Source organism: Rhamphochromis longiceps, linkage group LG8 (genome assembly GCF_057381845.1).
Source record: "Rhamphochromis longiceps isolate RC_006_pf linkage group LG8, R_longiceps_female_GT1.1, whole genome shotgun sequence".
NCBI classification, from domain to species: domain Eukaryota; kingdom Metazoa; phylum Chordata; class Actinopteri; order Cichliformes; family Cichlidae; genus Rhamphochromis; species Rhamphochromis longiceps.
In genome coordinates, this window is record NC_140564.1 from 5,205,856 (window position 1) to 5,227,961 (window position 22,106).

Below are 22,106 nucleotides of genomic sequence, written 5' to 3' on the forward strand. Positions count from 1 at the left end.
ATCAAATGATCACTATGGCATTACTGAGAGTTGAAAAACTGTCTATAGTCTTTCATCTTTAATAAAATGATCAGCGTTCTGCTCTACCAGGTGTAACAATTGAGTTTAACATCCAGGCATCCATGAAAACGGAATTTATGACATTTAACGGAGTTAGAAGTTAGCAGGAAGTTAGCTCGCTAGCTTCTATCTAAATACAATATAGCATGTCCTGACTGCGGGGTTTTGGAAACAAATGAAAACGTACAGCTCCGCTATCACTTCCAACATGAATGAAGACAGAAAGCTAAACAGCAGTGACGTTTGTAGGGTTACTGAAGTTTGGCTAGCTGGTATATAATGATGTGCTACGTGACCGCTAGCGACACAGCTATGTTAGCATAATATAAACAAGCTAACTTTTTTCCACTCGATAAAAGTTAACGTGAGTGTTCTCGGTGGTCAGGAACAAATGTAATCGCATGGCAGGATGCTGTAAAAGGACCAAACTTCAGCCAGGAGAACAACTGAGATAATCCATCCACAATACGAGGTTAGTCATTCATATACTGCTGCATGGGCTGGGCTGTAGTTACATCGTAAGGTTTTAAAAACTGAGCTTAAATAAATGATTAGCAGTAATAAAAGCCGAGGGAGGTCAACAGTGATCACTGACTGTTTTAGGAGCTTTTTGAGATTAAATAGAAGAAAATACATAACATTAAACATGTTAACAACACAAAAGCCATATCACGTCATCACTTAACAATCGGATAGACCTTAATTCATGGAATTTTTGAACTTTAGGCTTCATACCTGAGAGCTGGTACTTTCAAGTTCCTCGTCCATGATGCTTCTAAACTCTCACAAGAACCATCCCCCACTTTACTTGTGTCAAGCCAGCCTCCAATTCGAGACTTGCAGTCAAGCCAGCCTCCAGTTGATTTTACGTTCCCTGTGTATTCAAAGTATTACGGGAATGGATGTGGAAACCGGATTTCAAAATAAAAGCCAACTTCGAGTGAATTAACAGATATGTTAAGAACATAATAACATATAATTTAGGCCTTTTTTTTTTTTTTAGAAACTCTAATGTTACATCTACATGACACAGCCTTGTACCCTAATTGTGCCCTGTCACTATCAAGGCCATCTTATTTTGGATTTCAAAGTAAAAGCCCTGTGAATCTTCATTTTTGAACTACTCTTTCAATGAATTCATAATGCTCTTAAAAGCAAAAGTCGTATTTCCAAATACTATTTGAACTTTGTATCAACACTTTCCAACCGCAGTCTTTTTCACAGTAATACCATATCAATATCAAGTCAGTCTGATTTTGCTTTTCATAGTAATGGCCCTTTGAAATTGCCGATATTTGACTTAATCTCCTAACGATTCAAAATGCTCTAAAATGAAAAATTCTTGTTTCCACAGGGTAATTCCACTTTAGATCAACAGTATACAACCCCGCAGTGATACCATATCAATATCAAGTCATTCTGATTTTGCTTTCAAAAATAAAAGCCTTTTCAAATTGTCCATAGTTGACCTACCTTTCAGTGATTTCAAAATGCTCTAAAATGGAAAATTCCTGTTTCCACAGGGTAATTCCACTTTAGATCAACAGTATACAACCTCACGATGTTACCATATCAATATCAAGTCATTCTGATTTTGCTTTCAAAAATAAAAGCCTTTTCAAATTGTCCATAGTTGACCTACCTTTCAGTGATTTCAAAATGCTCTAAAATGGAAAATTCCTGTTTCCACAGGGTAATTCCACTTTAGATCAACAGTATACAACCTCATGATGTTACCATATCAATATCAAGTCATTCTGATTATGCCTTCCAAAATAAAAGACTTTTCAAATTGTCCATAATTGACCTAACTTTCAGTGATTTCAAAATGCTCTAAAATGAAAAATTCTTGTTTCCACAGGGTAATTCCACTTTAGATCAATAGTATACAACCCCACGGTGATACCATATCAATATCAAGTCATTCTGATTATGCCTTCCAAAATAAAAGACTTTTCAAATTGTCCATAGTTGACCTACCTTTCAGTGATTTCAAAATGCTCTAAAATGGAAAATTCCTGTTTCCACAGGGTAATTCCACTTTAGATCAACAGTATACAACCCCACGGTGATACCATATCAATATCAAGTCATTCTGATTTTGCTTTCAAAAATAAAAGCCTTTTCAAATTGTCCATAATTGACCTAACTTTCAGTGATTTCAAAATGCTCTTAAATAGAATTTTGCTGTTTCCACAGGGTAATTCCACTTTAGATCAACAGTATACAACCCCACGGTGATACCATATCAATATCAAGTCATTCTGATTTTGCTTTCAAAAATAAAAGCCCTTTCAAATTGTCCATAATTGACCTAACTTTCTGTGATTTCAAAATGCTCTAAAATGAAAAATTCTTGTTTCCACAGGGCAATTCCACTTTAGATCAACAGTATACAACCTCACAGTGATACCATATCAATATCAAGTCATTCTGATTTTGCTTTTCATAGTAATGGCCCTTTGAAATTGCCGATATTTGACTTAATCTTCTAACGATTCAAAATGCTCTAAAATGAAAAATTCTTGTTTCCACAGGGTAATTCCACTTTAGATCAACAGTATACAACCTCACAGTGATACCATATCAATATCAAGTCATTCTGATTTTGCTTTCAAAAATAAAAGCCCTTTCAAATTGTCCACAATTGACCTAACTTTCTGTGATTTCAAAATGCTCTAAAATGAAAAATTCTTGTTTCCACAGGGTAATTCCACTCTGTATTTACAGTATACAGCCCCACAGTGATACCATATCAATATCAAGTCATTCTGATTTTGCTTTCAAAAATAAAAGCCTTTTCAAATTGTCCATAATTGACCTACCTTTCAGTGATTTCAAAATGCTCTAAAATGGAAAATTCTTGTTTCCACAGGGTAATTCCACCTTAGATCAACAGTATACAACCTCACAGTGATACCATATCAATATCAAGTCATTCTGATTTTGCTTTCAAAAATAAAAGCCCTTTCAAATTGTCCACAATTGACCTAACTTTCTGTGATTTCAAAATGCTCTAAAATGAAAAATTCTTGTTTCCACAGGGTAATTCCACTTTAGATCAATAGTATACAACCTCACAGTGATACCATATCAATATCAAGTCATTCTGATTTTGCTTTCAAAAATAAAAGCCTTTTCAAATTGTCCATAATTGACCTACCTTTCAGTGATTTCAAAATGCTCTAAAATGAAAAATTCTTGTTTCCACAGGGTAATTCCACCTTAGATCAACAGTATACAACCTCACAGTGATACCATATCAATATCAAGTCATTCTGATTTTGTTTTCAAAAATAAAAGCCCTTTCAAATTGTCCATAATTGACCTAACTTTCAGTGATTTCAAAATGCTCTAAAATGGAAAATTCCTGTTTCCACAGGATAATTCCACTCTGTATTTACAGTATAAAGCCCCATAGTGATACCATATCAATATCAAGTCATTCTGATTTTGCTTTCAAAAATAAAAGCCCTTTCAAATTGTCCACAATTGACCTAACTTTCAGTGATTTCAAACTGCTCTAAAATGGAAAATTCCTGTTTCCACAGGGTAATTCCACCTTAGATCAACAGTATACAACCTCACAGTGATACCATATCAATATCAAGTCATTCTGATTTTGCTTTCAAAAATAAAAGCCCTTTCAAATTGTCCACAATTGACCTAACTTTCTGTGATTTCAAAATGCTCTAAAATGAAAAATTCTTGTTTCCACAGGGTAATTCCACTTTAGATCAATAGTATACAACCTCACAGTGATACCATATCAATATCAAGTCATTCTGATTTTGCTTTCAAAAATAAAAGCCTTTTCAAATTGTCCATAATTGACCTACCTTTCAGTGATTTCAAAATGCTCTAAAATGAAAAATTCTTGTTTCCACAGGGTAATTCCACCTTAGATCAACAGTATACAACCTCACAGTGATACCATATCAATATCAAGTCATTCTGATTTTGTTTTCAAAAATAAAAGCCCTTTCAAATTGTCCATAATTGACCTAACTTTCAGTGATTTCAAAATGCTCTAAAATGGAAAATTCCTGTTTCCACAGGATAATTCCACTCTGTATTTACAGTATAAAGCCCCATAGTGATACCATATCAATATCAAGTCATTCTGATTTTGCTTTCAAAAATAAAAGCCCTTTCAAATTGTCCACAATTGACCTAACTTTCAGTGATTTCAAAATGCTCTAAAATGGAAAATTCCTGTTTCCACAGGGTAATTCCACCTTAGATCAACAGTATACAACCTCACAGTGATACCATATCAATATCAAGTCATTCTGATTTTGCTTTCAAAAATAAAAGCCCTTTCAAATTGTCCACAATTGACCTAACTTTCTGTGATTTCAAAATGCTCTAAAATGAAAAATTCTTGTTTCCACAGGGTAATTCCACTTTAGATCAATAGTATACAACCTCACAGTGATACCATAGCAATATCAAGTCATTCTGATTTTGCTTTCAAAAATAAAAGCCTTTTCAAATTGTCCATAATTGACCTACCTTTCAGTGATTTCAAAATGCTCTAAAATGAAAAATTCTTGTTTCCACAGGGTAATTCCACTTTAGATCAATAGTATACAACCTCACAGTGATACCATATCAATATCAAGTCATTCTGATTTTGCTTTCAAAAATAAAAGCCTTTTCAAATTGTCCATAATTGACCTACCTTTCAGTGATTTCAAAATGCTCTAAAATGAAAAATTCTTGTTTCCACAGGGTAATTCCACCTTAGATCAACAGTATACAACCTCACAGTGATACCATATCAATATCAAGTCATTCTGATTTTGTTTTCAAAAATAAAAGCCCTTTCAAATTGTCCATAATTGACCTAACTTTCAGTGATTTCAAAATGCTCTAAAATGGAAAATTCCTGTTTCCACAGGATAATTCCACTCTGTATTTACAGTATAAAGCCCCATAGTGATACCATATCAATATCAAGTCATTCTGATTTTGCTTTCAAAAATAAAAGCCCTTTCAAATTGTCCACAATTGACCTAACTTTCAGTGATTTCAAAATGCTCTAAAATGGAAAATTCCTGTTTCCACAGGGTAATTCCACCTTAGATCAACAGTATACAACCTCACAGTGATACCATATCAATATCAAGTCATTCTGATTTTGCTTTCAAAAATAAAAGCCCTTTCAAATTGTCCACAATTGACCTAACTTTCTGTGATTTCAAAATGCTCTAAAATGAAAAATTCTTGTTTCCACAGGGTAATTCCACTTTAGATCAATAGTATACAACCTCACAGTGATACCATATCAATATCAAGTCATTCTGATTTTGCTTTCAAAAATAAAAGCCTTTTCAAATTGTCCATAATTGACCTACCTTTCAGTGATTTCAAAATGCTCTAAAATGAAAAATTCTTGTTTCCACAGGGTAATTCCACTCCAGATCAACAGTATACAACCCCACGGTGATACCATATCAATATCAAGTCATTCTGATTATGCCTTCCAAAATAAAAGATTTTTCAAATTGTCCATAATTGACCTAACTTTCAGTGATTTCAAAATGCTCTTAAATAGAATTTTGCTGTTTCCACAGGGTAATTCCACTTTAGATCAACAGTATACAACCCCACAGTGACACCATATCAATATCAAGTCATTCTGATTTTGCTTTCAAAAATAAAAGCCCTTTCAAATTGTCCATAATTGACCTACCTTTCAGTAATTTCAAAATGCTCTAAAATGGAAAATTCCTGTTTCCACAGGGTAATTCCACTTTCGATCAACAGTATACAACCCCGCAGTGATACCATATCAATATCAAGTCATTCTGATTTTGTTTTCAAAAATAAAAGACTTTTCAAATTGTCCATAATTGACCTAACTTTCTGTGATTTCAAAATGCTCTAAAATGGAAAATTCCTGTTTCCACAGGATAATTCCACCTTAGATCAACAGTATACAACCCCACAGTGATACCATATCAATATCAAGTCATTCTGATTTTGCTTTTCATAGTAATGGCCCTTTGAAATTGCCGATATTTGACTTAATCTTCTAACGATTCAAAATGCTCTAAAATGAAAAATTCTTGTTTCCACAGGGTAATTCCACCTTAGATCAACAGTATACAACCCCACAGTGACACCATATCAATATCAAGTCATTCTGATTTTATTTATTAAAATTTACTGAAGTGGATTTCTTTTCTTTACATATTAATGACACAATCTTTTCTTTGTATTTGTAATGTTATGAAATATAACTATTTTCATAAAAGTAACATAGGTAAATCTGTTTATCTTGGAAAACAAAACCCAGAAAAAGGGAACAGCTCGATACAAGGAGAATAAATTGTAAATTACAAAAGGTGCAGTCATGATAACATTAAATGTGCTTTAAATGTAAATGAGAACATCACGGAAATGTGAATGAAATATGTATGAAAACGTTTCACCGTATTATGTTGCTCAAATTATCACTTTGGTGGAGACAACAGAGTACGTCTTCAAATATTTTGACACAAGCATCCAATAAGTCTGTGGTTTAACAGCACAGGAGACAATTCCACGGTTCTTCCTTTGCTTTTTGAAAGTCATTGTTGGTCATGTCAAGGCACTGTTCATGGTACCATCTTTGACAGGCGTCACATTGTATCTATTTAAAGTTAAACAGACAAAGCAAAAAAACCCATTTATAGTCAAAGTCTTTTACACATTTTTGAGAAATTCAAATTCCCTCCAACTCACCCAGTTCATCATTGAAGGTCCTGATCCAGGTGGCTTGGTCAGCGAACACATGGCACAGTTGCTGTTAGTGTCAAAAACTAAAATACAGGATCAAAACACATTATATAGACATTCGTTTGAAGGCCAATTTATGCATATGTTAAACAGTGTACTTAAAAATTTCTATCGATTAGACCACAGCATAAAGTGCCATTGTGCACTATAATAATACTACTAACAGAATAATACATTTCAATCTACACACACACACATATACATTCAAATACATATATATATACACACACACATTTTCTCTCTTATTCACCCCCAAACCAACCTGATGCTTGTAGTATCTCCACAGCCATCAATTTTCTTTCCTCTGCCATTTTCTCTTTTGATGTTTTAAATTTCATGACGGGCAAATCTGGAAATACTTTCATCACTGCCCGTGCCATCTACCGAGAAATACTCAAAATTTTAATTGTGAAAAAAAACCCCACAATTCTGCTCAATATAAAATTTCTGATGTTTATAATCTTGCATAAACAGTATGAAAAACAAAGAGCAATAAATAGATTTAAGTCTTTATGAACACCAGGTAACTTCTAACACTCAGTTGTTGAAATGGACATCGTGGATGAATAACTATGTGATATACCTTGTAAACATAGAGAACAAAATGGACAGGGTTAAAAATAACACTCCACTCTACAGTAAGGGCCAGAGGGCCAGTATATTCTTAGATGCTGATGAATAACTGAAATAGGGAACATCTCTAGTTACTAGTTATTAGATATAGTCTGCTTCCAATGTGTGGGCAGCTGACTTCTTTTAACATCTGTTGGGCAATACTCAGTATATTCTATAAAAATGGTGTGGAGAGTCGCAACCTGTGTTATGCTAGTGCCACAGAGACTCAATAAAGTGAGTCCACAGGGTGTCCCATAAGTCTCGTAAGGTGCTGTCAGAGATGTGGATGTTTTCCAAGTTAACCACAATGCTGGACAATACATACCACCTGCATCATGATGTGCTAGCCATTCACCAGAGCGTGCTCAGTGAGAGAATGAGATTACTGATAATGCACCATTATGACACAGGAAATAATTCCAGACGGTGACTTGCTCTCTTTAAAGTATAAGTACTATCTGCAATCGCTGTGCAGCCTTAATATTTGCAAATCCTAAAAAGAGTATGTCCCAAAATCTGCATGACTTAGGGCACCAAAGTATTAACCATATACTTAATTTGTGCAGTATCATGTGAAATTTAGAATTAGATGTATTCATATATATTACAGCTACTGTTATGGATGTGGATATTCTTCTGAACATGGCATGATGGTATGGCAAACAAGTAAGAAATTATATACAAATGTATATTATCATCACTTACCATCACCACCAATACTCCACAGCTGAAGCCATCCTTCTGCACTGGATGGGTCAAGACACCTCCCTTCCATTTAATGTCCACCCATTCTGTTTTTGCGTGGCAGGTTCTCCTCATTTTTAAGTAATCACTGCACAAAATTTTACAAAGCATTATACAATTTGGTATATGTCATATTTCCTAATTTTAAAAAAAACATATTTTACAGAATTAAAGAGAATTTTATTTATTTTTTATTGATTTATTTTTTGGCCTGTCTCTTTTGGCTCTTTTGCCATCAGAATTATTGTCTTAATAATTTGTTCACCTGATAATTTTTATTTAACCGTACTGATTTATTTTGCAAATGAGACCTGGCCAAGAGGATGCCAACAGAGAAACACGCATTGTGGGGCCAGGTACAAAAAGCTTCTACAAAAATGCAGTTGTAGTAAACTAACTTGTAAAGCCTATTTGCATATAACAAAATGTGTTGAAGCCTAAGTACCTGAATTTACGTGCAGCGAGTTTAGAGTCTTCCTCCTCTGATGAACTTGGGGAAGGATCAAGGAGATAAACAGTGTGATTCACTGCATTGATGAACTGTAGCAAAGATAAATAATTAAAACAATATTAATATATCGTCATTAAAAAAATACACAGACTTTAAAGTTATAATATTGTTGCTTACCAGAAACTTCCAGTGTACATTTTTAATGTTAACAAACGTGACAATGGCCTGGTACTGATCGAAGTTTACCTGTCAGAAAAAATTTATGTATTTCTTACAGTTTGTGGAATTCTATTAGCATTCAATCAGTAATTCTTTCTAAATGTATTTGGACATAATTATATGGACATTGGACAGTCATCTTACGTTCCGCAAGCTTTGGCGAGAAAGCTGTGTCCGATCACCAAACAGAATCAATCCCGCTGTGTAATGGTTCATAATGTAGATCCCTTTTTGCTCCTTTTTTGCCAGACAATGAAAAAGCCCTTCAATTACCTACGTAAAGAATTTTCATAAACACAAAGCTATGTAATTTATATACTTTAAATTGTGTTAATGATAAATAATTACATGATAATGTCCTTTTAATTTAATTACATTACACATTCGAATTATTGTGGTTATGAGTGCTTAAATTAATCATTGATATACCTCGCCTGTTAGCCACAGGTGTGGTCGAAGGGTTCGCAGATCACTGTGGCGGATAATTATGGACGTACCATGGTTTGTTGAGGGAAGCACAGAAACCACAACCTCTGTGTCTCTTTTCTTCCACAAAGACAGGACCTCCTCATTCAAGAAAAACACACTTAACATACGATCTTACCAGCTATTGAACATGATTTTGTTATTTCTAACAAAAGTTTATGGACTGTTATTAACAATATGTCTTTGTAAAATTCATTCAAAATGTATCACTCCAAGTCTTGAATGGTAAATGAACTGGTTCTTATAAAGCACTTTTCTACTCTTCTGAGCATTCAAAGCGATTTACACAACTTGTGCATTCACCCAAGCAGATTTTTCTAAGTGTGTTCTAAGTAACATTCACACACAATCGATGGATGCACTGGAGAGCAATTTATGGTTAGTATCTTGGATTTTTGGTATGCAGACTAGGAGAAGCCAGTAATCAAACCAACAAACTTCAAATCAGTAGATGACCTGCTCTACCACCTGAGCTACAGCCACCCTTGAGCATTGGTAACTATATAAACTCAAAGCTGTAATGGCAACACTTGCAAAGTTAATTTTCCCATACTCTAACTATGTTCCCGAATGCTTTTTCCCATTCAGTTTCTACTGAGGAAAAAATATTTATTTATTTAGTTATTCCCAAAATTTACCATGTGATCACTGCATTCATTTTGAATTTTGGTGCCTCCCACTTAAGTTAAGGTTACAACTAGTCAACCAAAATCCTGGATATTCACATCGAATGAGTTGAACATGAATATCAACATGTAACTACATAAGATTTGACCTTCATACACGTGTCCATGACTGATTACTGTGTCATGGAAAGGATCTTCTATGGAAAAAGAAGGCATAACTATTACTTTGATGAATCCTTTATGTTAGCAGTTGTCAATCCTACCTGTAATTCTGGATTTTCTAAGGTGACATCCTCAACTTTAGCAGTCTGCACAGGGGAACTCGGGGCCATAGAGGAAGCAACCTATATAAATATTGTGTACAAGAAATACAAAAAATGTTATGCAAAATATTGGTCTTTATATATGAAAGATAAATTTGCGCAACATTTTATACCATCTTTGAAGATCTCTTGAAAGGAAATGGCTTGCGGAGTACTGTTACATATCTCCCCTTCTTTTTTTGGCGACGTTCCTTCCATTTTTCTTCGTCCACTCGAAATTTCTGAACCAAAAATATGAGTCATTGAACATTGTTTAGGAATTACAAGTGAAATGCTGTGACAACATTTTCCTTAATTTACAATACACCAAAACACACAAAAATGTCCAGTAAGACACACAGGTGCAAACAAGCTATAACATCACAATGTGGGGCACCTCAATATCCCACCACATCAAGAACACTTTTTTGTAATGTTCCATTTTGAAACGGCAAAGCATTGATGGACATCAGCCAGTCATTTTGCAAACCTTTCTTTGAAGCATTCTTTTTGAGTCTTCGTACTCCTTCAGCAGCGCTGTGTGACTGATTTGATACTGGACAACAAAGTCATCCAGCCTGGTGAGCCTTCCCGAACGTAGACGGATATGTTTCAGATCCCACTGGCTCTTCTCCATTATCCCCTGCGTTTTATTATTCTCAGTGATATTCTGAAAAATCAAATTAAGAAATCATTAATTGTGATTTCTTTTAAAGATACACATTGTTGTGTGCAATGTTGTATGATCTGCAATACAGATGACTCCTCTGGACCCACTGTTTCTCAATCACACCACACAAATATGTATATATACTAAAAATCAGGTGTCTTACTTGTCTCTTGATCTTTCTTAAGGCATTGTATTTGTTGTGGTACTGCTCATACATTTTCCCAGTGCCATGTCTTCCAAGGTCACCTTTGGATTTTGAAGATTCGAATAATATTGATGTGTGTAATTTCATTTTATAAACTAATTACTTTTTTACTTTAAAATGGCTTACCTAACATTATTGCAGACCATAATCCAGAAAAAGGAAGAAGATATTTGCTGATGTGCTCCATGAGCCCCTTGCTGTAGTAAGGGTTTGCCTCACCATCCATCTCCAATGATGTGTTGGAAATGAGCTTCTTAAAATGTCTCCCAAAGAGGTTGTTTCCCTTGACTCCCTAGCCAACAGACAAAACAGAATAATTATGTGATTTGAACATTGTGTACACTCATCTTTCATATCTATAATCTAAAAACCCAACATTATGTTGTATAAAACATTTAAAATTACTTGTGACTTGTGATTATTATGCTATTCCAAAGTATTTAAAAAGATATATAAGAGGCAAAAGTTTAGCCTTTAGTTTTAATAAAAATTGACTTTGGTTTACCTTCAGGTCCTCATCAGCTTTTGAGTTTCTGTCATTGCCATCAACATCAACATTGGCTTTCTGCATGAACAACTGAAGGTTGTGAAAATGTTTTTCGACATTCTCACCACTACATGGACTCCCAAAAACAACTGCAGCACTTTGCACCATGTCAGTGAGGTCTTTCAATGAAGTCGCAGTAGTGAACACTCCAAAAGTGTGCATTGCAAGATGGTAGTTCTTTGGTGCACTGCAGTTAAAGAAAAAATTGTCTTTAAGTGTTTCCAAAACAGTAATAATGTTTTCCCAAATTGAAAAATGAAATGCCATGTCACATGTCATAATAAAAAAACAAACAAGTGAATACCGTATTAAAAGGACTACACTTACTACTTTTTACAGATCTCCTTAGCATTCTTCATAACATGACTAAGGCATCTGTGAAGAATTGGAACCTCGAAGTCTTCCTTGTTTCCTTTCCCCGAAGCGATGTTATAATAATGATTCATTGTGTCAGAGAGATTTTTTTTTGCAAAAGCTAAACAGATAGCTTGCATTAGGACCATAGATCCATCACACATAAGCATTAAAGGTGAACGGATGGCTTTGCGCCCAAAGGCCCTTGCAACATCAGTCAGAAATGCTTCCAAAAAATATTTGACTGAGGCAGTGGTATGGTCACAGGTTAAATATGTAGCCACTGGTAGGGGGGAGGATGTTTTCCGTGGATTTCTTACTACAAGTTCGTAAACATAGAAAGGAGGCGAACCCTTTCTTTTTTTCATGATACTTCCTGTAGCATCCAAATACACGATGTCCTCCCGACAGCGGCTCTGGAAGATCTCAATACTCCTGGAAGACCATAAAAAAACACCTTTTGGATGTAACATTACTTTCTGCAATACATCCTCTGGGTTGTTCTTCTTGTTTGCCACCATTAACTGGAGACTCATAATCTCATTATGATGAAGACGACTTTTCTTTCTGATTTCCAAGGCTATGTTTCTCAACACTTGAGGAGTTGGAACTTCATCTCTACACCCCGATTGCACAACATCATCATCCATTTTGCTCATTTTTTCCAGATACATGGCTCTAGGTAATTGTTTTTCCAATTCATGGCCAATTTTATCTCTCTTATGAGCTCTTACAGGTCTTCTTCTTAGTTCATAGTGGTTGTGCACACACTCGAAACCTTGAAAATTGACTTTTGCCTTTAGATCTTCTTCATTATCTACAGTGACAGTGACAGTGACTGGACAATCCTCAAAACTGCAGTAACCCAGACACCAGAAGAAAGGGCCCTTTCTTACTGAGTCCAAAGCCTTGACTCTGTGCCTTTTGAAGGCAAAGGAACAATATGGAAACACAGTCCGTATTCCGTCTGAAATCAGATTTGTCCACTGTAGTCCCTTGTATCCTCTTTGGGATCTCTTATTTTTTATATTAGTCCATTCTTTCCTTTTCAGGAAAAAAAATTTTGTTGCAAGTGGGACCCTGACTCTTATGAATCCATCATCGGATGAGTTGCTGTTAGGCTAAAAAAGAGGAAAAAATTATTTTGTGAGAAAACATTTTGTCCATGTTACATAACTACTGTAATATCAGTAAATATACTTGAAATACTTGTGTATTTTAAGTATATTAACAACCAGTGTTTGTAATGTCATAATATATAGCAAACATTAATGTTGAGAAGTGTCATGAAATATAAATTTCATTCAATGTTACAACATTTGATAAAATTCTTTATTTAATTGTTTATTTTTTTTAAAAAATATATTTTTTATGTAATATAAAGTGGTCATTTAAACAATGATCCTAGTACCAATCATAACTTATGTGAAAGCATTTTTAATGATTGACCTGCTCAGGAGACAGCTGTCCATCCTCCTGCAAGGAGAAGACCGGTGACAGAGAAGCGGCAGCTGATAGTTCTTCTTCTGGTTGCTATTACATGAGTGGAGAGGTGTAACTTTAGTGTAATGACATGGAAGCGTTGAAGAGAATTTATGATAGTACAGACAGACTGACCTGCTCAGGAGACAGCTGTCCATCCTCCTGCAAGGAGAAGACCGGTGACAGAGAAGCAGCAGCTGATAGTTCTTCTTCTGGTTGCTATTACATGAGTGGAGAGGTGTAACTTTAGTGTAATTACATGGAAGCGTTGAAGAGAATTTATGATAGTACAGACAGACTGACCTGCTCAGGAGACAGCTGTCCATCCTCCTGCAAGGAGAAGACCGGTGACAGAGAAGCAGCAGCTGATAGTTCTTCTTCTGGTTGCTATTACATGAGTGGAGAGGTGTAACTTTAGTGTAATGACATGGAAGCGTTGAAGAGAATTTATGATAGTACAGACAGACTGACCTGCTCAGGAGACAGCTGTCCATCCTCCTGCAAGGAGAAGACCGGTGACAGAGAAGCAGCAGCTGATAGTTCTTCTTCTGGTTGCTATTACATGAGTGGAGAGGTGTAACTTTAGTGTAATTACATGGAAGCGTTGAAGAGAATTTATGATAGTACAGACAGACTGACCTGCTCAGGAGACAGCTGTCCATCCTCCTGCAAGGAGAAGACCGGTGACAGAGAAGCGGCAGCTGATAGTTCTTCTTCTGGTTGCTATTACATGAGTGGAGAGGTGTAACTTTAGTGTAATTACATGGAAGCGTTGAAGAGAATTTATGATAGTACAGACAGACTGACCTGCTCAGGAGACAGCTGTCCATCCTCCTGCAAGGAGAAGACCGGTGACAGAGAAGCAGCAGCTGATAGTTCTTCTTCTGGTTGCTATTACATGAGTGGAGAGGTGTAACTTTAGTGTAATGACATGGAAGCGTTGAAGAGAATTTATGATAGTACAGACAGACTGACCTGCTCAGGAGACAGCTGTCCATCCTCCTGCAAGGAGAAGACCGGTGACAGAGAAGCAGCAGCTGATAGTTCTTCCTGTTGAAAATGACATTACCCGTAACAATATTAATTTTAGGGATAATTTCAACAGTAACACATTGACTAAAATTTGGTATACCAACATATTTGATATCAAACACATAGAATTTTATGTATGGAACCTGCTCTGGTGGCTTTTGTCCATTATCTGAATCCCCTTCGACTGGTATAGACAAGTTCTGTAGAGAACAGGCATACATTTTTAATAAATTTGATTTTAACTAAATAATATATATATATAATAATATAGAATATATAATATATACAATATATATTTTTTAAAAATAAGTGAAAAGAACTAACCTGACGAAATGCATCACAAATTCTGTAGCGGTTATTTTTATTATTCTGAATACCAAGTGTCAGGCAAACTTGACCCCAGGGGCCTTCTTTATGAAGTGCATGGTCCTCCAGTTGCATGCCATGTTTTTTCAGCTGTTCCACAGTTTCAATAATTTCATTGATTGTGATCAGTTTATTTTTGTTCTAAAACAGAAGATATAGCATTTTCAGTTTTATTTTTCATGGAAAATGTATATGAAAGTAAAGAAGAAAAAAACACATACCCCAAATAAGCTGAAGCGGTAGACTCTAAATGTAAAAAAGAAAACATTACAAAGTCATTTATATCATTGATGAATATGAAATCATAACATTTTATAAATAATATGTATGATATTCTCAATGAATTGAGAACAATTTTAAATCAGTGCCACTAATTACAAAACTATCAACTTTGTTTCTATTCAAGTACTATTTGAACATGTTTTTGTGAAATGCAATGCCCCTGAAGAAAATGTGCAGCACTTGATGTTAAAAAATTCCCTCCTGCCTTCTTTTAATTCAATTCACACCCTTCACCCTGGGGACCGTTTAGTGCCACACCCCAAAAAATGCTATAAAAAATTTATATATTCATATATAATGTGAAACGTCAAATGTGAAACAAGGGCGCCACTTGGTGGACAAATAAAAAATTTACAACTCAAGGCCCCTAGTCCCAAACGAAACCTAAAATGAAATCATGACGATCACTTGAACGGTAATTATTTTGCCGTGAAAAATAGCGTTTATAATGGAAGTAAATTGGCACAAAACGGTCCCTAGGAAGGAGGGTGTGGGGATTTTTGCTGCTCAGCCATTTTAGATTGATTTAAGATATTCACCCTGAAATATTAAAATTGACAGTAAAAAACTATCTTTTGGCAAGTTCGGTTATATTCCACTGAACACAGTGGAAATGGCAGCCATTTAAAACATAAAAGTGGCACAAAAAGGTCCCAAGAAGGCAGGGTTTTTTATAAGCCATAGCCTGTTAGCAACAGATGTGCCTGTTATAGAACACGTGTTAATTAATTTCTGCGGTATGCTACAACTTTCCCTGAGTCCTGTGCGCAAATCTTTTTTTGTTTTTGCTCATAGCGAAGCCTGTTATCGAAAAAAACCCCAGTAATAATATGGTGAAATAAATGTAAGATTAAGTGTTACACATAAGAAAAAAGACATTTTTACAATCAGAAATAAACTAGCTAATATCTTAGGCTAGGCTACAAGACTTGATCACTCAATTACATGTAATTGGAGATGAACTACTTAGTTAGCAAATTTTAAAAGTTAATATTTAAAGTTTATACGTAAAAAACGAACTCACCCCTTCTCCTTCTTCGGCATTTTTTCTGCACAAGACTGTTATGTTCAAAATGACATGTTTTCACCTCTAGTTTTTGGAATGTCGACAGAGTCAGACACTCAAAGCACGCATGTCCAGTAGTGTGCGGTATAGGCTCTCCAACAGATTTTGTTTTTTTTCAAGTGGACCATTATGGCTTTGCAATATTGCTCCACTTGATTAAAAATTTAAAATATCTCTATTTAATCAAACATTTTATTGTAAAATTTAAATTTGCAGTAAAAATCAAAGGAATAAACATAATTGGTTGATAGGAAATATTAAGAGTTAGACAAGAGACGTTCAAAAGACGGGAAAAAACAGAGGGGATGTGGGACGGTGACACAAGACAGTAAATTCCATTGGATTACCTACTGGAAGAAAAATGCAGAAAAGAAAACAAGCAAAAATATAACACAGTACACAACAGCAAGTATCACATCCACAACCTAGATAAGTATAAGTAACAGTAGATAATAAATATTGGTGTCAGCACAGCCCCTGCCAACAAACATTACCATCTACATGTATTTAAAATTGAGACGTGGGCACCGGCAACTTAGGAGAGGTTGAATACACAGACCATCCCTTGGACGCCATTCAGCATGCCCAGCACAAGTGATGTTGATGTATAGATTGTGGAATAAAATTGAGGTACAGGTGGTCAGAAGGGGACACAGCAGGAATGTCTCACACCCACCTCAGTGAAACAACTGTACGCCAAAGCCCTGCATGTGTGACGGTGTGATGGAGTGGGGATGAGGAGGGGAGGAAAGTGAAGGCAAAGTACTCTCTCGTGGGGCCAGGTCCCCCGCTTACCCAAGTAGTCACCCCTGGAAGCCACAGAGGCCCATCCGGACGGGGGCCTACATTAGCACCACCACCAAGCCCCACGGAGCCTTGGGTGGTGGGCGCACATCGTAACCCACCACAGAGGAAACTACATCCACCCAAACATTCAATAATCTCTCTGACTGCATAAGACAAAAGACACCACGGCTGAGTTTATTGTCCACCTCTGTACTAATTTTAAAGTTAAGTATTGGCTTTTTTTTGTGTGTTTTAAATGTGGTTAATACTTGACAAAAAAAGTAAAAAGAAAAAACCAAAAAGAGAATTATAAATTAAAGGGCCTTGGAGATGTCATTCAAACTAACACCATTGCACATCAAAACATACATGTGAGTAACAGAAAGAATAAAAAAAAAACCATTTCAGAATAATTATAAAGTGGAATTACCCTTTGGAAACAGCAAAATTCTATTTAAGAGCATTTTGAAATCACTGAAAGTTAGGTCAACTATGGACAATTTGAAAAGTCTTTTATTTTGGAAGGCATAATCAGAATGACTTGATATTGATATGGTGTCACTGTGGGGTTGTATACTGTTGATCTAAGGTGGAATTACCCTGTGGAAACAAGAATTTTTCATTTTATAGCATTTTGAAATCACAGAAAGTTAGGTCAATTATGGACAATTTGAAAGGGCTTTTATTTTTGAAAGCAAAATCAGAATGACTTGATATTTATATGGTGTCACTGTGGGGTTGTATACTGTTGATCTAAAGTGGAATTACCCTGTGGAAACAGCAAAATTCTATTTAAGAGCATTTTGAAATCACTGAAAGTTAGGTCAATTGTGGACAATTTGAAAGGGCTTTTATTTTTGAAAGCAAAATCAGAATGACTTGATATTGATATGGTATCACCGTGGGGTTGTATACTGTTGATCTAAAGTGGAATTACCCTGTGGAAACAGCAAAATTCTATTTAAGAGCATTTTGAAATCACTGAAAGTTAGGTCAATTATGGACAATTTGAAAAGGCTTTTAATTTGGAAGGCATAATCAGAATGACTTGATATTGATATGGTATCACTGTGAGGTTGTATACTGTTGATCTAAGGTGGAATTATCCTGTGGAAACAGGAATTTTCCATTTTAGAGCATTTTGAAATCACTGAAAGTTAGGTCAATTGTGGACAATTTGAAAGGGCTTTTATTTTTGAAAGCAAAATCAGAATGACTTGATATTTATATGGTGTCACTGTGGGGTTGTATACTGTTGATCTAAAGTGGAATTACCCTGTGGAAACAGCAAAATTCTATTTAAGAGCATTTTGAAATCACTGAAAGTTAGGTCAATTGTGGACAATTTGAAAAGGCTTTTATTTTTGAAAGCAAAATCAGAATGACTTGATATTGATATGGTATCACCGTGGGGTTGTATACTGTTGATCTAAAGTGGAATTACCCTGTGGAAACAGCAAAATTCTATTTAAGAGCATTTTGAAATCACTGAAAGTTAGGTCAATTATGGACAATTTGAAAAATCTTTTATTTTGGAAGGCATAATCAGAATGACTTGATATTGATATGGTATCACCGTGGGGTTGTATACTGTTGATCTGGAGTGGAATTACCCTGTGGAAACAAGAATTTTTCATTTTAGAGCATTTTGAAATCACTGAAAGTTAGGTCAATTATGGACAATTTGAAAGGGCTTTTATTTTTGAAAGCAAAATCAGAATGACTTGATATTTATATGGTGTCACTGTGGGGTTGTATACTGTTGATCTAAAGTGGAATTACCCTGTGGAAACAGCAAAATTCTATTTAAGAGCATTTTGAAATCACTGAAAGTTAGGTCAATTGTGGACAATTTGAAAGGGCTTTTATTTTTGAAAGCAAAATCAGAATGACTTGATATTTATATGGTGTCACTGTGGGGTTGTATACTGTTGATCTAAAGTGGAATTACCCTGTGGAAACAGCAAAATTCTATTTAAGAGCATTTTGAAATCACTGAAAGTTAGGTCAATTGTGGACAATTTGAAAGGGCTTTTATTTTTGAAAGCAAAATCAGAATGACTTGATATTGATATGGTATCACCGTGGGGTTGTATACTGTTGATCTAAAGTGGAATTACCCTGTGGAAACAGCAAAATTCTATTTAAGAGCATTTTGAAATCACTGAAAGTTAGGTCAATTATGGACAATTTGAAAAGGCTTTTAATTTGGAAGGCATAATCAGAATGACTTGATATTGATATGGTGTCACCGTGGGGTTGTATACTGTTGATCTAAGGTGGAATTATCCTGTGGAAACAGGAATTTTCCATTTTAGAGCATTTTGAAATCACTGAAAGTTAGGTCAATTGTGGACAATTTGAAAGGGCTTTTATTTTTGAAAGCAAAATCAGAATGACTTGATATTGATATGGTATCACTATGGGGCTTTATACTGTAAATACAGAGTGGAATTATCCTGTGGAAACAGGAATTTTCCATTTTAGAGCATTTTGAAATCACTGAAAGTTAGGTCAATTATGGACAATTTGAAAGGGCTTTTATTTTTGAAAACAAAATCAGAATGACTTGATATTGATATGGTATCACTGTGAGGTTGTATACTGTTGATCTAAAGTGGAATTACCCTGTGGAAACAAGAATTTTTCATTTTAGAGCATTTTGAAATCACTGAAAGGTAGGTCAATTATGGACAATTTGAAAAGGCTTTTATTTTTGAAAGCAAAATCAGAATGACTTGATATTGATATGGTATCACTGTGAGGTTGTATACTATTGATCTAAAGTGGAATTACCCTGTGGAAACAAGAATTTTTCATTTTAGAGCATTTTGAAATCACAGAAAGTTAGGTCAATTGTGGACAATTTGAAAGGGCTTTTATTTTTGAAAGCAAAATCAGAATGACTTGATATTGATATGGTATCACTGTGAGGTTGTATACTGTTGATCTAAGGTGGAATTACCCTGTGGAAACAGGAATTTTCCATTTTAGAGCATTTTGAAATCACTGAAAGTTAGGTCAATTGTGGACAATTTGAAAGGGCTTTTATTTTTGAAAGCAAAATCAGAATGACTTGATATTGATATGGTATCACTATGGGGCTTTATACTGTAAATACAGAGTGGAATTATCCTGTGGAAACAGGAATTTTCCATTTTAGAGCATTTTGAAATCACTGAAAGTTAGGTCAATTATGGACAATTTGAAAGGGCTTTTATTTTTGAAAACAAAATCAGAATGACTTGATATTGATATGGTATCACTGTGAGGTTGTATACTGTTGATCTAAGGTGGAATTACCCTGTGGAAACAAGAATTTTTCATTTTAGAGCATTTTGAAATCACTGAAAGGTAGGTCAATTATGGACAATTTGAAAAGGCTTTTATTTTTGAAAGCAAAATCAGAATGACTTGATATTGATATGGTATCACTGTGAGGTTGTATACTATTGATCTAAAGTGGAATTACCCTGTGGAAACAAGAATTTTTCATTTTAGAGCATTTTGAAATCACTGAAAGGTAGGTCAATTATGGACAATTTGAAAAGGCTTTTATTTTTGAAAGCAAAATCAGAATGACTTGATATTGATATGGTATCACTGTGAGGTTGTATACTGTTGATCTAAAGTGGAATTACCCTGTGGAAACAAGAATTTTTCATTTTAGAGCATTTTGAAATCACAGAAAGTTAGGTCAATTGTGGACAATTTGAAAGGGCTTTTATTTTTGAAAGCAAAATCAGAATGACTTGATATTGATATGGTATCACTGTGAGGTTGTATACTGTTGATCTAAGGTGGAATTACCCTGTGGAAACAGGAATGTTCCATTTTAGAGCATTTTGAAATCACTGAAAGTTAGGTCAATTGTGGACAATTTGAAAGGGCTTTTATTTTTGAAAGCAAAATCAGAATGACTTGATATTGATATGGTATCACCGTGGGGTTGTATACTGTTGATCTAAAGTGGAATTACCCTGTGGAAACAGCAAAATTCTATTTAAGAGCATTTTGAAATCACTGAAAGTTAGGTCAATTATGGACAATTTGAAAAGGCTTTTAATTTGGAAGGCATAATCAGAATGACTTGATATTGATATGGTATCACTGTGAGGTTGTATACTGTTGATCTAAGGTGGAATTATCCTGTGGAAACAGGAATTTTCCATTTTAGAGCATTTTGAAATCACTGAAAGTTAGGTCAATTGTGGACAATTTGAAAGGGCTTTTATTTTTGAAAGCAAAATCAGAATGACTTGATATTTATATGGTGTCACTGTGGGGTTGTATACTGTTGATCTAAAGTGGAATTACCCTGTGGAAACAGCAAAATTCTATTTAAGAGCATTTTGAAATCACTGAAAGTTAGGTCAATTGTGGACAATTTGAAAAGGCTTTTATTTTTGAAAGCAAAATCAGAATGACTTGATATTGATATGGTATCACCGTGGGGTTGTATACTGTTGATCTAAAGTGGAATTACCCTGTGGAAACAGCAAAATTCTATTTAAGAGCATTTTGAAATCACTGAAAGTTAGGTCAATTATGGACAATTTGAAAAATCTTTTATTTTGGAAGGCATAATCAGAATGACTTGATATTGATATGGTATCACCGTGGGGTTGTATACTGTTGATCTGGAGTGGAATTACCCTGTGGAAACAAGAATTTTTCATTTTAGAGCATTTTGAAATCACTGAAAGTTAGGTCAATTATGGACAATTTGAAAGGGCTTTTATTTTTGAAAGCAAAATCAGAATGACTTGATATTTATATGGTGTCACTGTGGGGTTGTATACTGTTGATCTAAAGTGGAATTACCCTGTGGAAACAGCAAAATTCTATTTAAGAGCATTTTGAAATCACTGAAAGTTAGGTCAATTGTGGACAATTTGAAAGGGCTTTTATTTTTGAAAGCAAAATCAGAATGACTTGATATTTATATGGTGTCACTGTGGGGTTGTATACTGTTGATCTAAAGTGGAATTACCCTGTGGAAACAGCAAAATTCTATTTAAGAGCAT

At 34.9% G+C, this 22,106-nt stretch overlaps 2 protein-coding genes across 2 annotated transcripts; both read right to left on the reverse strand.

The window, feature by feature from the left end:
- Nucleotides 1–6,589: 6,589 nt before the first annotated feature.
- Nucleotides 6,590–10,926, reverse strand: LOC146662967 (uncharacterized). Its single transcript, XM_085417346.1, has 9 exons — nucleotides 10,780–10,926; nucleotides 9,305–9,439; nucleotides 9,020–9,148; nucleotides 8,834–8,902; nucleotides 8,651–8,745; nucleotides 8,167–8,293; nucleotides 7,109–7,226; nucleotides 6,793–6,869; nucleotides 6,590–6,700 (listed from the first exon to the last, which is right to left on the reverse strand). The coding sequence occupies exons 1-9, from the start codon at nucleotides 10,924–10,926 to the stop codon at nucleotides 6,590–6,592; spliced, it is 1,008 nt and encodes a 335-aa protein (XP_085273472.1).
- A 22-nt stretch (nucleotides 10,927–10,948) lies between these two features.
- Nucleotides 10,949–12,833, reverse strand: LOC146662968 (uncharacterized). Its single transcript, XM_085417347.1, has 4 exons — nucleotides 12,039–12,833; nucleotides 11,670–11,898; nucleotides 11,384–11,456; nucleotides 10,949–10,959 (listed from the first exon to the last, which is right to left on the reverse strand). Exons 1-4 carry the CDS (start codon nucleotides 12,737–12,739, stop codon nucleotides 10,949–10,951), a joined length of 1,014 nt encoding a protein of 337 aa, XP_085273473.1. The 5' UTR covers nucleotides 12,740–12,833.
- Between the last annotated feature and the right edge of the window lie 9,273 nt (nucleotides 12,834–22,106).

Coding starts and splice junctions, on each gene's coding strand:
- LOC146662967 (XM_085417346.1), bottom strand. CDS start 10,926: ATGGAGAAGAGCCAGTGGGATCTGAAACATATCCGTCTACGTTCGGGA. Junction 9,440..10,779: donor AAAGAATGCTTCAAAGAAAG/GTTTGCAAAATG, acceptor TTGAATGAGGAG/GTCCTGTCTTTGTGGAAGAA. Junction 6,870..7,108: donor GGAGATACTACAAGCATCAG/GTTGGTTTGGGG, acceptor CCTGTATTTTAG/TTTTTGACACTAACAGCAAC.
- LOC146662968 (XM_085417347.1), bottom strand. CDS start 12,739: ATGTATCTGGAAAAAATGAGCAAAATGGATGATGATGTTGTGCAATCG. Junction 11,899..12,038: donor AAGGAGATCTGTAAAAAGTA/GTAAGTGTAGTC, acceptor CTTTAACTGCAG/TGCACCAAAGAACTACCATC. Junction 11,457..11,669: donor AAGCTGATGAGGACCTGAAG/GTAAACCAAAGT, acceptor TCTGTTGGCTAG/GGAGTCAAGGGAAACAACCT.